The sequence below is a fragment of the Salarias fasciatus genome, assembly GCF_902148845.1.
Source record: "Salarias fasciatus chromosome 7 unlocalized genomic scaffold, fSalaFa1.1 super_scaffold_4, whole genome shotgun sequence".
In the NCBI taxonomy this organism is placed as follows: Eukaryota; Metazoa; Chordata; class Actinopteri; order Blenniiformes; family Blenniidae; genus Salarias; species Salarias fasciatus.
In genome coordinates, this window is record NW_021941229.1 from 19668452 (window position 1) to 19685052 (window position 16601).

At 40.4% G+C, this 16601-nt stretch overlaps 1 protein-coding gene across 1 annotated transcript; it reads right to left on the reverse strand.

Annotated features, from left to right (window-relative positions):
• Positions 1–573: 573 nt before the first annotated feature.
• wdr41 (WD repeat domain 41) lies at positions 574–9443 on the reverse strand. The gene is made up of 14 exons (XM_030084505.1): positions 9261–9443; positions 9097–9173; positions 6586–6701; positions 5727–5775; positions 5501–5629; positions 4742–4801; positions 3983–4094; positions 3799–3861; positions 3229–3333; positions 2938–3125; positions 2711–2832; positions 1448–1533; positions 1056–1189; positions 574–957 (listed from the first exon to the last, which is right to left on the reverse strand). Exons 2-14 carry the CDS (start codon positions 9142–9144, stop codon positions 817–819), a joined length of 1353 nt encoding a protein of 450 aa, XP_029940365.1. The 5' UTR covers positions 9145–9173; positions 9261–9443; the 3' UTR covers positions 574–816.
• Positions 9444–16601: the final 7158 nt, after the last annotated feature.

Sequence of the window (16601 nt, forward strand, 5' to 3'; positions counted from 1 at the left end):
TAAAAGAGACAGTTTGACCCGGTTTGAGGAGCTGCTTATCCAGGCTCGGTTCAGACTTTGCACTTGACAATTTCTACATTTAGACAAACTCCATAACTCCTGTGAGATCTGAAACTCCTTTTGCAGGCATCTGACACTCCAAAGGAGTGACAGAAAAGACAGGATTTATTAATTTATTGAATGTTAATGTGATTAGAAATATAGAAACGATAAACACATGCAAATCGGTAGGGGGACAGTTCGGGATTGAGTCTTTCAATTTAGAAAGACTCCATCTACATAAATCCACAGGCCGACATATACCTACGCACTGTAACATCTCTTTTTGTGGTGCGAAATGTTTAAAGAATTGGACATTTTGGTCTGAAACATGGTAGATTTAGATAAACCATTTTCTAATTGAAATGAATTACATTATACCTGTATTTACCCTCAGTATCTTGACTAGTATCCATTTTGTTTCCTTTTCCCGGGATCAACACAAGTTATTGCAACACAATAAAAAAAAAAATGTTGCAGTAAAGGAACATTTTTTCAGACTGATTCTACATTTCTTCTGCAGTGATTCAGTAATATTTGTTTTCAGAAGAGACAAGAAGTCTGCAGAGTCACAGAACAAAAACAGAAGCACAGCATTTTAATTTCCTGTTTCTCAGATGAGGTATTTAATCTGCATTTAAGGTTTCAGTGAAACACTCCAGTCAAAAGGCGATTAACACGATCAACAGTCGAACAAATGTAAACAATGAAATATCCACAAGATTCACAAGCAACGTCAAGCAACAATTCTCCCAAAAATCATGTCAAGATGAAAGGTCACAGTCCTCCTTTCTCCTCCAGCTTCTGGAAAAGCGCTAGGCTGCGGAGATGAGACTGCCTCTCTCCGTTCTTCCACAGGATCAGCAGGTGGTCGGCCGAACACGTGACCAACGCGTCCTCGCTGAACTTCAAGAACATCTGGGAAGAAAAACAGCATGTTTTTTTTTTTTTTTTTTCTCCCCCTGAAGCAACACTGTCGCATGATTTCAAATATGAGGCCGTTTGTGAATTCTTACCTGGACGGCCCCCGAGTGTCCGATGAGATCCCCTGTTAACTCCAGCGTCCTCATGCTGGGAAGGTCCACCACCTTCTTCGATGGAGGTCCAGACTGTTTGTTAGACCGGCTGAAGTTCCACATCCCAAAAAAACCTGATCACAAGATCACAAAGTTGGTACACGTCATTATTGAATGAGTTCCATTCATTCAGTGAGGTGACACGATGTCAAAAGTGTGACAAATCACTTTTATACAAGAGATTTGACGAGTGCTTTTAGAGTACCCACCCTCATAGTTCAACTAGAGTTATTTACCACCTTGTCAGCGGCGTGTGTGTGTGTGTGTGTGTGTGTGTGTGTGTGTGTGTGTGTGTGTGTGTGTGTGTGAGTGAGCGCGCGCGCGCCAGAGACCTGGGGAGGTTGGCTCGGCGGGTAGAGGCAGGTCTTGGATCTCCCACATCCTCACGCTGCCATCCTCAGAGCAGGACATCAGCTCACTGCCAGAGAGGAAAAAAAAAAAATCAAGTTTGAACTATCAACCTTCAAATCCGACTTCATCCTCTTAATCAATACAACTTTACATGACAACAAGCTGTGTGAATCACTTTAAGACAGCTAAGACCATCCTGACAGCTTCATCCTTCAGCTATTAGCCCACCTTATTTGTTTTCTTCATTACAGTAACAGTTTCTCAGCTCTTGTCAAACACTCGAAACTTTTCTGTTTCTGATGCTTTGCTTCCTTTTTTCTATGGTTCATATATTTCATTTAAAATTTTCAAAAACAAGGAGTAACCGAGGTTTTTCTGGTGTCACTAAAGCAGCATTCTGTTGCCATACAGTGACATCTAGTGGTCCCAGATGGTATTTACCAGTATATTTTCATATAATATATCTGGCATCATGAAATAAGTAAACACAAAAAAAACCTATTTAAGAGTCTGAAACATACAAAAATAAATTAGTAACTGCCAATAAAACTGAAAAATTGATTAATCTTTTACGATCATTCAGTGAACCATTTTCTTGTGGTTGGGAAAATGGGGGGAAAAAAATGAGCAAGTTGTAGAGCAGCTTTTCCCTGTCTGTTATGCTCATTATCTTTAACAACATTCAGTAAAGTCAAGAGTTCTCTGTTGTAGAGACATGTCATAAAGTTAATTTTCCACATATAAATAACTCATTTAACAATAACTCAATTATGTATTGCAAAAAATGCCCTGATAAGTGGATAAACAAATCAATAAAATGAATAGTATTAGAAATCAGGTTTACAGCACTCAATGTGTCTATTATAATAAGCTGTTTTAAGAAGACTGATGTAGAAAAAACTAAATAATTGCTTTTATCTATAACATTTGTCATGTTTGTTGCATCTTGCAGTCGCTGCTCAGCTGTGAAGTGATCTCTTCCTCCACCAGAGGGCGCCACAGACTGTGCAGGCCTTTCAGACACACCTGATACTTTTTTATTGACATTCGGTTCTGTATTTATCGGTTTTCGCAATTTATGATTTAAAATTTTTTACACTACCTGGCAGCCAATTCTGTATCGAGGAGAAAAGGTGGATGTTTGGAATAATATTTTTGATATCTAGATTTGTGTAGAGGAGAGGACCCATCTACATATCAGGATATATTATGTTTCAGTGCAGTCTCATGTTCTCAGAGAGTACCTGTCAGACATGAGCATGGTGTGCAGCACATTGGAGTCGTGGGCCACCTTCCTGTAAGCCACCACGGTTTTGGTCTGAACGCTGTACACGTACAGGCCGCTGCCCACGGCGGCGAGAATGAGCTGCAAAAAAAAAAAAAAAAAAAAAAAAAAAAAAAAAAACACACAAAAGGTTCGGTAAGGATCACAGGAAAGCAGCACAGTGCAATCCATGGCGTGGCTCCTCACCTTCCCGTTGGTGGTCAGGTGCTGGACCGACATCTCGCTGGGTTTGGGGGCGCCGCCCACTCGTATCTCCATCTGGGCGCTGGCTTGAGACTCCTCCCACAAGATGTGCTCGTAGGCCAGGATCTTCAACTCGGTGGCGTCCCATAAGACCAGCTCGCCGGCGTGAGAGCCGCTGGCGAAGAGATCGTCTTAGTGGACCAAGAGAAAGGCGCTGATTATTTACACAAAACAACGGCCACATAAATGATTTTGTTTTTGTTTGTTTTTTTAACTTAAAGCAAACATGCTGACCGTTGACGTTAATGAGAGCCCGTATCTGGTCCTGGTGGTCAGACAGATGGCGAATCTCAGCCACAGACGGAGGCGAGTCAGTGGAGATCGTCAGCTTGTAGATCGCTGCGAACATGAAAAATTAAAAGGGTCCTTTAAGAAATGTGACTGTCAGCCATTAACAGTCCTCTAAATCTGACACATATCGGAGTCCTGGGAACCAAGTCACGCTTCAGCAGAGGCTTGTGAATCCAAAAGTTGACGAGTTTTAGTGTCTGAGTCAATTTAGTTGTTCACGATTATTCTATAAATATGACTTCAAAATATGACCACCTCTGCATTTACAGCCCTCAACTCACCAGGTCTCAAAAACTTGACTTTTGGCTTTAGAAGAAGAAGAAGAAGAAGAGCCAAAAGGGATGAAGGTGAAGAATCAGTGCTTGGACCCCTGCTCTCATGTTTTTGTTCCATTGAATATCAAATATTTTCAGGAAGTTGGAAACAAAACAAAGAAAAAAAATCTACAAATGAAGTATATTTTTTATATTCTGCCGGACTGTGGTAGTTAACCTCTATTACACGACTACTTGCCAATGTCTTTATCCATGGCAGCTGCAATGCAGTTCTTAGGCAGCTCTATCATCGCCGTTATTCCTGAAACGAAAAGGGAAGCGATTCAGCTTCAGCCGGTTTGTGTGCAAACAGCAGCGTCAGGGGTGAAAAACACTCAGTGCCACAGCGGAACGTTGTGTTTTGTGTGTGTTTTCTTTCTCACCGGTGTCACTGTGGTTCTGTTTTTGACACTGCAGCTCCAAGTCTTTGTTCCACACACACAGCTCCTCCCCGCCGGAGATCCACATGCACAGACGCTCCAGCACCAGCAAGCACTGAAGGACACACACGGATCGGCACGGGAAGCACGGGCCATTTTTGGGTTTCCACACAAACACACAGAAACCCAGAGAAGAAAAGAATTAAAACATAATTAACCTTTTGATGCTGCAATTAACCTTCATCTGTGATCAAGAGGAGGCAATTACCATTTTCAATCCTAAATTATAACTGGCGTAAAGAAAAAAAAAACCTTTTGCGTCAAACATTTTAATTAGTATGTTTCATATCCTGCCAAGACTGACTTAATTGCGCCATCAGATGAATAAAATAATTGAGAAAATCTATCGAGACAGAACCAGCCTTACTGTACAAACAAGGACAAACACTGCTGCAACTATAACTACTGCAAAAAACTACCTCCTGCCAAAAGACACGCTCATTTTGTTCTTTTTAGTTTTTACATTTCATGCTTCTATTCGTCTGCTGTAGTTTAATGTGAAACCGCACTGGACAAAGCATGACAATGTAAACATAGGATTAAAAATCTCTACAAAACTGGCAGAAACTTGTTCAAATAGCACATTATGAAAAGGTTTAAAAAGTCACAGGATAACAGCAACAGGGATGAAACTCAACCTCATCTTTCAACTTCACATTGAAAATTCTTCTTTTTTTTTTTTATTTTGTATTGTTGAAATACCTTCACAGACTGAAGGTCTGAAATGGTCTGAACTCTGTTTCCAGTATCAGGATCCCACAGCTGAAGAAAAAAAACATTAAGGAAAAAGGCACGGTGGAGCAGTGGTTAGCTCTGTCACTTCAGGGAGAGGACTCTGACTGGACAGCAGCGCTTCCTGTGTGCAGTTCACAAATTCTTATTCGGCCTTATTCTTATTTTACTAATCAGTTAATTCTTTTTAATTAATAAAATTAAAACTTTTGATGAAAGGAAAAAGGAAATTTGGATTTAAAGACTACAACAGGTTTCCTCCTCAAATATTCTGCAAAAATAAGTAATTAAAGAGGCTGATTTATAGCACTATTTCCATCTTGGATGGGTCCAGGCTTTCCCACAAGCACACTGAATAAGGAAGAAGGTCTGAAAAGATTAATTTTTACGTGTAAAAGCTAGTGGATCACAGCTACATCTAGAGTTCAGTGATTTATGATTTTTTAAAAATATTTTTAAGATCTCCTTTCTTAGTAGAAGTGAGCTCAACGGAGATGAAGTGGGTCCTCATCCAAGATGGCAGCCAATGCCGATACCTCAGCTCCAGTTGGCAGACGGAAACATGAATTTACTTCTACTCATGCTGCGTGTCTTATCGCCTGCAGTCTTGCTTTGTGCTCACTCAATGAAGTTTTATTTAAAAACGCTGCGTGCTTGTGTGTGTTCCTAAATCTCAGTGTGTGTGTTTGTTTCTCAGTCTCAGTAACAGTTGGGACAGTTTGAGGATACGCTGAGGCTTCGGTCTGAAGAGGCGGTGATGAGCGAGGTGTGCGACGTGGCCTCGTCGTGGCAGGTGAAGGTGGTTATGGCTGTAATCTGCTGCGAGTGACCTCGAAGCTCCTGCAGCCTCTCGCCCGTCTACCAATCACAATAACAAAAACAATTAAAAAAAAAAAAAAAGTATTCAGCAATTAGCAGCCTCACAGTTTCACGTGTGCGGCGTTCGACACGCTACCTCGACGTTCCACACCAGAACGAGGCCGTCGTCCCCGGCCGAGGCACATCTGGAAGGCATGAGAGGAAATGTAAGAGCCGCCTCCCGAGAGCCGAGGAGATTGACCATATCTTCAGCGGGCTGACTAGTCAAACAGACCGGGACAGGCTCGATTTATGTGAGGATTCGTTTCTCGTAGGCTCCATCTCCACCCGAGGAACTCTTCAAAAACATCTGTCCTGAGGCTTATCACCTTAACGTGCCCTCTGACCCTGAACCGCGCTCACGACCAGTTCCACCAAAATCAACAGACAGGATGAGCAGATGAAACAAAGAGATAAGATGAGGAGAGAGGAACTGTTGAGGATACACTTTCGGACTTCAAAAGCAATCTGGAGAGAATTTTCTGGCCTTTGCCCCCGACTGTGGACCCGTGAGCGCAGAGGACGAGACCCAGAGGAGGGGGTTATTACTGGAGGAGACCAGGCGTAAAAGCAACCCCCTACCTCCTGACACACACACGCTCACACACACACTTAGCTCTGTTATAAATCCCAATCTGAGCACTTATGCAGACCCACTCTACCATGCCGGTGTGTGGTGTGTTTCCCCGCAAAAAGCGGCGAAGAGAGGTTAGCAGGTGCAAAACCTTTATATATGTGTGTATGGACAGCATTAAGAGGCTTTGGCTATACTGTACCGCGCACACACAATCACACAGCGGTGATGATTGGGCTCTTGTCATGCTCTGTAAGTCTGCTGTAAGGTGAGGATCTCCTGTCAATCACAGAGGGATAGAGGCCAGCCAAGGGTAGAGAGGAGAGAGGTTAGAGAGAAAAGGAGGGGAGGAGGGGGAGGAGGATGGCTGTGGTCTGCTTACCTGAAGTCATCAATCTGCACCAGAAATCGAACAATGTCAAAATGTCCTTTCAGCACCTGCAGCTCAGTGAAGCAGTTTTTGGGCTGTTCCTCTCCGATGCACAGCACAGAGCTTTTCTGCAGACACAAGAGGGAAAAGTGGAGATAAACAGACTCCGGAGCGAGGCCCAAAGAAAGCAGGAGAGACGACGGCCGCCGGGGGAAAACCGTGCGCCGCTACTGAGCGCGCTCACCCATTTTCTTCAAATTTCACTTAAATAGTGTATTTCTAAGAAAGTGACAAACCTGAGAGTTAATAAAGCAAAATGCAATTTGAAAACTAAACACTTAATCAAGTTTACCTTAAAATGCACTTTTAATCAAATGTGTTTTAAAGACAGATCTGAGAGACCGACCAGATGCCTTCAGGCACCTTTCAGTGGCTCAGAGAACCAAATATTGGGGAATAAATTCAGGTCACTCCCATTTTTGCTTGATCAATAAAATCTTTAAATTAATCTATTAACCTTTAGTGGGGACTGGAGAGAAATCCCTGGAAATTTCAAAATGATATTGAGTGAAGGATATTCATAGACTCAAAGTTATAATAAAATAAGATAAACACCATTATTTCCCAGTTTGTTTTTGTACCAGGCCTTTTCAGTCAGTGAAACTTTTTTTTTTAACCCAAAGACTCCAACTCATTATTTTTTGTATTCATTTTCTCCAAATGCTCTATTTTTCTAAATAAGAGGCAAAAAACAATTTCTTTAACAAACTGATAGATCAAAGAAAATCATCAGCAGTTTCTTCATTTATGAAAATGTTTGTTATTGAGTCTGATCTAATATATCCTTGATCCATCATCATCGGATTTTACACATATGCAGATGAAACTGTTGTGTTCTGTTCCTGTTGCTGTCTGTCTTACAGCGACATTCTGGATGAAGTGGGGTTTGGTTTAACAGACTACTGCTGTAATTAATGCGCAAATGATGAAATCCAGATTCTTAAATGACAAAAAGGTGCAGCTCTCAGAGATTTTACATAAAACAGGATAGAGTAATATTTTAATATGTCATTTATAATTAGGTTGTTTATCAAACACATCAATGTTCATGTTAAGAGGTTCAAATTGCGGTGAGATATGACGGAGAGTCAAAATCAGGAATACTGTGTCATTCAAATATTCCAGAGCCAGGTGAAGTTTTTCTGTAAAGCCTCCATGAGAGCTAAACTCAAGTGTTGGATGCGTTTTTACTTATACAAAAGTATTGACCATAGAAAGTCCCTCTTATTAGTTTGCAGAATCTGATTTGTGAAAACAAAATCATTATCAATAATAAAGAAAACAGTACTATCCATAAATGAACTTGTAATTCAACAGCTAAATGAAAAAAAAAACTACTTAATATTAGAAATACGGTAGTTCTAGTCTGTGGCTTTTCTGGTGTGTTCATTTGGGACTCAAAATAGAACTGTAAAATGACAAATCCATCCCATAAAGATACACATCTCAGGCCAAAAATGAAGGATTGGTTGGATCAGGAATCAGGAGGTCTTGCTCTCTAAATTCATCTTAAAAACTGAGGATTAAATCCGCTACACATCGGTCCCTCTAACCCAAGGCTCGGGCTGCTCGACCACCAAGACGTCCCTGAATAGCTCAGTGGAAATGCAAGCAGTCTGTTTCTGCTGTGTACATTGGAATAGTTCTTCCCCATCATGACAGAGTTTTCACAGTAACTCGGGCTGCAGCTCCGACCAGGCGGACCCGGGACGAGGGATTCACCCACATCCACAGCAGGACAGACGAAACTGAGAGAGAGGCTGGAGGAGCAGCGGATGTAGAGTTATCTGTACCTGAGGACACACACCTGGCCCTCACAGACTGATTTGTTGTACAATAAATTGAATTAAGTGAGACCAGGGGGTTCCTTCATGAGTTTGGGCTTTAGTTTGCACCATGGGGGAATTTATCTGGAGGAACTGCTGCACTTCTAAAGGCAATAGTGTTTTTTTCTATTATTCTAAACTAACTTTCATGACCTTTCCCTCTTTGACTGACTCTTAATCAGGTGACTTGTGGACAGTGACACCCCACCTCAAAAGATGAATAAATCTCTTTGATTCTTAACATTTAAACATGTATTGGCAGGGAATTGATTACTACACAGCAGAAACTCAAAATCAAAGCTTTGTGTCTTGTATAAATTCATATGGAATAACTTAGACTATGTAAAACTTACAAGCAAAAACACAAATCAACAAACCCAACCAGAAAAACAAACTGAAGAAGACATAACAATCCGATAATCATTATTGATTTCTTTCCCTTTCTCTCGTCATCAGCCTGAACTGTAACACACAGTGATTTCTTTATAAGATTGTGTGTTTACTGAAAAGATTTAAGGCCTTTTGGTTTTAGTTTATGCTTTTCTTTCTACATTTTACAGCAGATTTCAGGAGAAAATGATGCTACATACTGGCGAATAATTAAATTGCTTAAAACAAGTGTTTTGTTTTCTCTTACCTCCACTGAACTCTGAGCTTCACGACCACCGAGAAACCACTTCAGCATGGTTTTGACTTTTTGTCAGCAAATGTTGCCTTTTGAAAGAAAACATTTCTGTAAATGAGCCTCGATGAATGTTTGTCAGAAAAAGAGGAAGACGCTGCAGAAACAGAAACACTCACCAGCTGTCATCAGAGAATAAACGCTTTCGCTTTCCGCCCTGTTGTCACTTTTAGAGGATTTATATGAAACGACGTCCTAATGTCGACCAGACAATTCAAACAGATCTGAGAAATGTGACTTTTACTGTGTCGTATTGACGCTACATGTTGCAAAATGTGAATTTCTCTCACGAGCACAACAAATCGATCATGTGACTCTCAGTACGGAAGCCTCCGAGGGACCAAAATGTGCGATAAACGGAATCGAAAGAGCGATCACGTGTGTGACTTTTTTCATTTCTATGTATCACACTCATTATTGCCCTCATGGCACATCGTGTGTGATAATTGTCGCTGATTGTGACCACTTTCTGCAATCTGAAGATATTTTTATGAGTGTGAAGCGATTTTCCTGCCTAAATGAAGTCAAGTGCATGTATTTAAGGTGAACCTTGGTAACATGTTTGATTTCTGTGATTGAACACTAAAACAGCGCTCCTGTGTCGAACTGCACATCCTCTTTCGACATGACAACACTGAATACTGTAGTTGTGTTTAAATGAGTGTCATTCCTGATGTGACAACTAGATGGCAGTGTGTAACAATCCCAGGAGATCAGAGAAGGGCCCACATCCTGATTAGCAAGAAAAGTCATTGTGTGTGCAAGTTGTTTCCTCTTGTATTGCTGTAAATTATTAAATATTGATTCCTTGAACAGTAAAATTAAAAAATCATTGACTTCACTGGCTTACAGGAGTTCATCTTCCTCTGATCTATGTTCCTTCTGCTTCTCCTCGTTTCTCCATTTCCGTCCTCATGACTCCTGCTTTAGTGCTGGGCCCCCTCTTCATCCAGCTCCTCGTCCTCCTCTCTTCAATCCACCCTTCTCGGTGTATCCCCTCTTAAAAAAACACACAGTCACGGAGTCACACATCACCCGCTCGGTGTCTCACCGCTGCTCCCCCGATTGAGACGACACGCGGTGTAGGGCCTGTGACCTTCATGGTGGCTCAGATCTGCTGCTGGCACTGATTTCTGATTTAGTGTCGATCCGCCGCGCTTGTCAGGGGCTGCGAGGTGCTTTCCATGCGGTAATAGAAAAGCTCAAGGGCAGCTGGAGAAAGGAGGAGGGTTAGGGAGAGGGATTGGTTGGGGCGGAGTGAATGGGCTTCAGATGTGGGAACGGGCCAGGCTCTGTTTGTTTTATTGCTTTATCTGCCACACATCTGAATGGATGTGGGTTAAATGTATAGATTCCAGTGGAGTGTTTTGAATCAGTGTGTAATTAATTAAAAAAAAGAAAAAGAAAAGTGTGGGGGAATGTGATCCAAATATCCAAAACAACAAAAGGCTCTTCAGGCTGGTTCGAATGAGGCAGGTTTGCTTCAACAGCAGCTTTCCAGTATAGAACTGAATTGTCATGTTTTTCAAAGCTGAAACTCGTGGGGATTTTGGACTCACTAAAAGTTTTCTTTGTGTGCGAGCCCAGCATGAAGATCACCAAACTGCGTCACTGTGGCAACATTCTATTTTATTAAACAAGATGAGGTGAAATTTTATTACAGTCATCATCACAGCTGTCAATAAAAGCCTTCTGAAAACAATGAAGGATAAACAAAGTCAATCAGATTAATGGTGTGGGAGTGTAGCCATCCATCCACTGTGAGGAAGAGAGAGCTTTGTATGTTTTGCAGATAGAGTTGAAATACAATTTTAATGAATGATACAATATTCCCAAGTTATGGTAAAAAAAAAAAAAAAACGTCAAAAATGAAGCTGAGATGCTTTAATAATATCAATAAAATGTAAAAGTGTATTGTTAGAACTCAGCAGATAAACAGAGAATTGATGAAATGAATGATGAATATTATAATTAAAGACAACATGTTGAGGAAACAGTAGTGTTAACTGAGCAAAATGTTAAAATAGTTAAACATTAGAAGCATGTGCTAATAGAATTTGACTGGTAAAAACAGAAAATCCAAGAAATCTTAAAAGTGCTGAAAAGATGATGAGGTAGAGATTGTGAGGCACCACAGGAGGACATTACAGGGCAGAGGACGAGGTGTGTGAGGACCTGGGCGTGGTGTGTTCGAGGTGTCAGATATGACCAATGGCAGGAATCAGCTGGGAGGTGAAGTCATGATGCGATGGCCGCCGAAACACTCACAGCACTAAACCAACCCAGAGTCAGTCAAGAGAAGGGGGGGGGGGAATAGAAAGTCCGCCTGCTCCAGCGCCTGATCTCATCCCCCGGCCTGCAGCCTGTAAGGAAAACAAATGGTTATGATGATGGAAAAGGAATTAAGTTGTAATTTAACAATGGGCCAACAACAGTATTCAATAACGGGGCTCCCTCACGCGCTGCTCGCAGGGGTCTTGTAGTGGAGAGAGGCTCATTCCTGACCAACACACCTCACTGTCCCTCTTCATCAGGCTTTCACTGTGTCCTGCTTTACCTACCGTGGCCTCTGCCTCCTCTCAGACCTCAACACACAGGGCAGAACCCGATATACACCCGCAGTTAAGGATGTACAGCGTCCCTCCATGATTTCTGCTTCTCTAAAGCAGCGGAGAGACCCCGGCAGAATCCTGATCCCCCGTGATGTCTGGATTATACATCCAGCCAAAACCTCGAGCTAACGTCAAGACAGCACAGACTGAAGTTACTGCTGTTTATGTTCAGGCATCATTCATGTTGGAAGACTGAGTTAGTTCATTATCCATCCTCCAGGAAACAGGAGTTTGGTGAAATAGTAGCATTTAAGGCTACGCCTTTGGTTTGATTAATGTTAAAAGTCTGCTCTTGAACAGCAGGGCTGTAAGTATAACAAATGTGAGGAGCTACAAAGCTATTAAAGTAACTGTAACTTTGCTGCTAATTTGATAATAATGATCAGCTGTTAAGTCGGTCCAGCTGAAACAAAACATCACTTTCCTGTCAGGATGTCTGTTCACCTCACTTATTGTTTTCTGCCTTACCCCACCAATCACTTTCTTTTGAGAATCATGGCATCCAGATTCTTCCTCCCACTAACTGATGCATTTTCAGACGGACTTAATGAGTGAATCAGTCAGCAGAACTGACCCACACAGTCCTGACAGCTCAGATAATGTGTCACTGCAACAGCACAAGAACACCACAATGTTCACTTTGAAGACATGCACAGCTGAAAGAAACCTAGGTGTAATTACTTTTTATTTGAAGTAACTATGTTATCTCATAAAGAACCTGTTAAGAAAAAAAGAAAAGTTTTCCTTCCAGGATTTATCATAACTTTCTCTTAATGAAGTTTTGATGTCTTGATGTTAAAATATATGTGATTTTGGTCATGTTAATGACTAACAAATAGCAGATTTCACACTTAGACACTTGGTGAGAGGTTTAGCTAAGTTTGATCTGGATATGTTTTCTTGATATTTGCAGTCACAACATTATTATGTTCTTCAGAAAAAATAATAAATGCAAGCACTGCCTAAAGTTGCATTTATGTGAGCTGCGAATTATCCAAAATGAATAAATAAACAGTTGTAGAAATGTACACGGGTTTTGGTTTATTAATTAATTATTTTGTTTTTAAATAACAGGACTAATATTCAAATTGTTTTTAGTTTTAGTGTCTGTGTTTTCTTTACATTTTTGGTTTTTCTACCGTTTTGAATCATAACTCTTACTGTTACTATTTTTACTCTACTTATAACAGGTTTCCTGAGTGAATTGTCTTTTATTATTAGTTTTCCTGCCCTGATCCTTTTTAAAGTTGCGTGATACTATCAGTAAAACCACATTAGAACCAGAGCAGGATGTGCCGTCTGATTAGAATATATAAGACATTTAATGGTGGTCTGACGCTGACCAGGAGGGAGACGTGCATTTCAGCTTCTGTCACTTTGATTTGTCACATGAGCATGACTGTAATTGCTGTGTTTCAGTCATCATAGGTTAATTACCAGCCTTGACCTACAGTATTACATGCACACATACAGACTCAGCATTATACAGGAGGGAGGGCGGAGGGATTATTTTTAAAACTTGAAGCTCGTCAGGGTGAAGCTGCCACTTTCTCTCCTCTCTGTCTGGCTGATCATCACTGTCTCCTCACCCCTCCTCTCCCTTCTCCTCCCCTCCCCTCCCTCCCTCCCTCCCTCCCTCCCTCATTTGGTGACCCACTAATGTTCTGTTCATTTTCTCTTATGAATAGATAATGGGCAAAAATCAAATCTCTTCATTTGCATGTAATACAATTAAGACCTTTTCAAACAATGACAAATGGAGGGAGCAGTGAGGTGTCAGTCAGCCTCGTCAGTGAGGAGGCCCAGACAGCATCGGTGAACCTCTCCGTTTTAACGAAAATTAATAAAACCTTCAAATGGGATTTTCTCGCCGCCATCTGGAATAACAATCACCAAGACACTGCTGGACTCAGCCTGTCAAATGAAATTAAACTGCTCATGAATTTGGATTCATAACATGAATGTGAAGCCAGTGACATACCTCCACCATCTAAAATACAAAGGATGTGACTTTTTTTTTTATTTTTCTATCAGTGATACTGGGACGTGCATGGCCTCAAATGACTTCTTTCACCCAGCGCTCAGGCCGATTCAGGACAGAAGCTGGAAATATGAGCTTACTTTATGTATCAGCATACATGCTGCTGATGGAAAATGGCTGTTTTTTGTCTTGTACTGATCGGTTTGGACATGATTTTTACTTCTCAGAGCTTGTTTCTGTACACTATAGCAACTTTAAGCCAGACAAAAACCATGAAACAGTCTCAGGTCTGGCTTCAGTTTATGTAGAAAAACTTATTTCTACAGTGTATTATTCTCATTTGAGCTTGTTCAGTGCAAACTCAGAAGTCCAGCATGTCCAGAATGTTCACATATGAAGTGAAAAGTCACAACGAGCATCAAAATATACCAATACTAGACAAGAAACTACAATACTGAAACCAACAAACTACAGAAAATGAGCACCAGGATTCAGGTCACAACAAAGAAGCAAAAAAAAAAAAGACAAATCCAGAAAGAAAATGACTTCCAGGCTGCTCATATTTACACAGAAGGCAAATCTGTTAGTCTGGTCATTGCCATATACTAAGAAACACAAGAGAAAGCATAAAATAACTAATGAATACTAATTTATGAACTCAGTATGTTAAGGAGCAAATTCAGTTAGAGGTGAAAAAAACAAAACAAAAAGATGGATACAATAAATACCAAAATGATGGGTAAAATATCACAGAACGTCAAAAACCACAGAAATGAAAGACAAGATCATCCAAATAGGAAGCCTGAACCCTGGTGTGGTGATTCTTTATTGCTAGGTATTGTTCATGGGTCTGCTACACTCGCTTTTTCTGAGTTTTCAGTTCAACACAAGCAAGTAATTTTAACTTTAGAGAGGAAAAAAAGGCCTAAATTCACCAAATGTATCTCAAAAACACCATAAGTAACTGAAAGACACTGCAAAAAGATGCAATGGCATGTCTGATGCAACAAAGGAGTTGAAAACAAACTGAAAATTTTGATCAAAAGACACAAACCAAATGAAATAAGCGCAGAAATAAAAGCACAAATAAGCATAAAACGATCACTAATGAACTACAAACAGGTGAAGCAAGATTTAAAATGATCGAGTTGTGTAAAATGAAATGCAAAATCACCCAAATATGGCAAAACTGCTCTATAAGAGTCAGAGAAATTGGCAAAGATGCTGAAGAATTCAAAAACAAAACACACAAAAATGACTTCTGAGATGCAGTCCCTCACTCCAAAAACATTTGGTAACACTTTACTTGAAGCGCCCCTGTATAACACATTATAAGTACATTATAGCACTGTATAGCTATAGTTATAAACACTCGTAAATGATCACAATGCTTTATAGTGGGTTATAAAGCATTGTGATCATTTATAAGTGTTTATAACTGTGTTACACCGGGTACTTCAAGTAAAGTGTTACCAAACATTTAAGGCCAAAAAAGGAGAAACAAAATTAAACAGATGCATAAGATGTCCAAAAATCTCTTTTAGTTTTTAGTTTGTTTTTTTTTGTGTGTGTGCCTGCACACTAAAAAAAAAAAAAAAAAAGAATCAAAATAACAAAAATCAATGACAAAGTGTGACAGAAGCTTTGATAAGGACCCAACATGGTGAAAGAGCCACAAGCTCATTTCAATAGAAACACTCCAAATCAGCAGATTCTGTAAAACAGCAAACCGTTCTTGTTATTTTGGGAGATTATTGTGAAAACAAGATGCGGCCTGATTTCTGTTCTCTCTCTCTCTCTCTCTCTCTCTCTCTCTCTCTCTCTCTCTCTCTCTCTCTCTCTCTCGCTCACACACACACACACACACACACACACACACACACACACACACACACACACACACACACACACACAGGAAAATTAATGAGCTCTCATTCATAATCCAGGATAGAGAGAGCCATATTCACCCTTGGATGGTTTATTGACTGATTTCATTTATTTGTGTGGAATAAATAGGAGGTAAACATTGGCTTGCGCTCACATTTTCTGCGACACACTCGCTGCACAGCATTCTGGGAGAAATGATCCCACCAGCAGCAGGGTCACTGATTGGCTACCTCGTCAGCGTGTGACAAATTACCCAATGAGAAATAGGTTACCCATTTCCACAAACTAATTAACCTGGGTGATAGTGAAACAAATTATTATATTTATGTAATATTATTTCACATCTGTGGCATGGACTACAAAAATCTTTATCCCGTCTTCATCCCAGCTCCCAGAATGCCTCATCTTTGCGCTTCGAAACACAACCAGACAGCAGAAGTGTTTTGCTTTTCTTACATTTTTTTTCTTTCACAATTACAGCATCTTGGTGAAAGAAAAACTAACAAACTGTTTTTTTGTCTGAAATGTACTTATTACACCTGAGAAATCAATAAATCAGTCAGGACTGTGACTTCCTGCTGAGCTCTATAAAGCAGATGTAATAGAAACATCTTACATTGAGTCAATGCTTTTGTCATGACTGTTACTATTTCACTAAACTACTGTTTACCTCATTAATTTGAAACAAGCTCGGTAACATTAGCATTTCCCTATATCTGTAGTTCCCAGGCATTAAATGAGATGCTTTGCTGCTGACTGCATGTTGGCAGCGTGTCTCAGATGTTTTGTTGCCGCTGCTTCTTGTTGTCATCAGTTCACGAATCTGTTTCTCTCAAGAAGTGAAGAAAGAAGAAGAAGAAAGAGCAATTTCCTTCCTCTGATGAGTGAATCAATCATGAGACTGTATCACAAACTAATCAGAACCAGAAAAGATTTCATTGCCAGGGATTTTCAGCATATGAGGTTATTTGTTTGGGAGT

Excerpts from the sequence above, each read along its gene's own strand:
- wdr41 (XM_030084505.1), bottom strand. The coding sequence starts at position 9,144 with ATGCTGAAGTGGTTTCTCGGTGGTCGTGAAGCTCAGAGTTCAGTGGAG. Across the intron at positions 5,630-5,726 it reads TTCTGGTGTGGAACGTCGAG|ACGGGCGAGAGGCTGCAGGA; the intron begins GTAGCGTGTCGA and ends TGTGATTGGTAG. Across the intron at positions 3,126-3,228 it reads GGCTCTCATTAACGTCAACG|ACGATCTCTTCGCCAGCGGC; the intron begins GTCAGCATGTTT and ends TGGTCCACTAAG.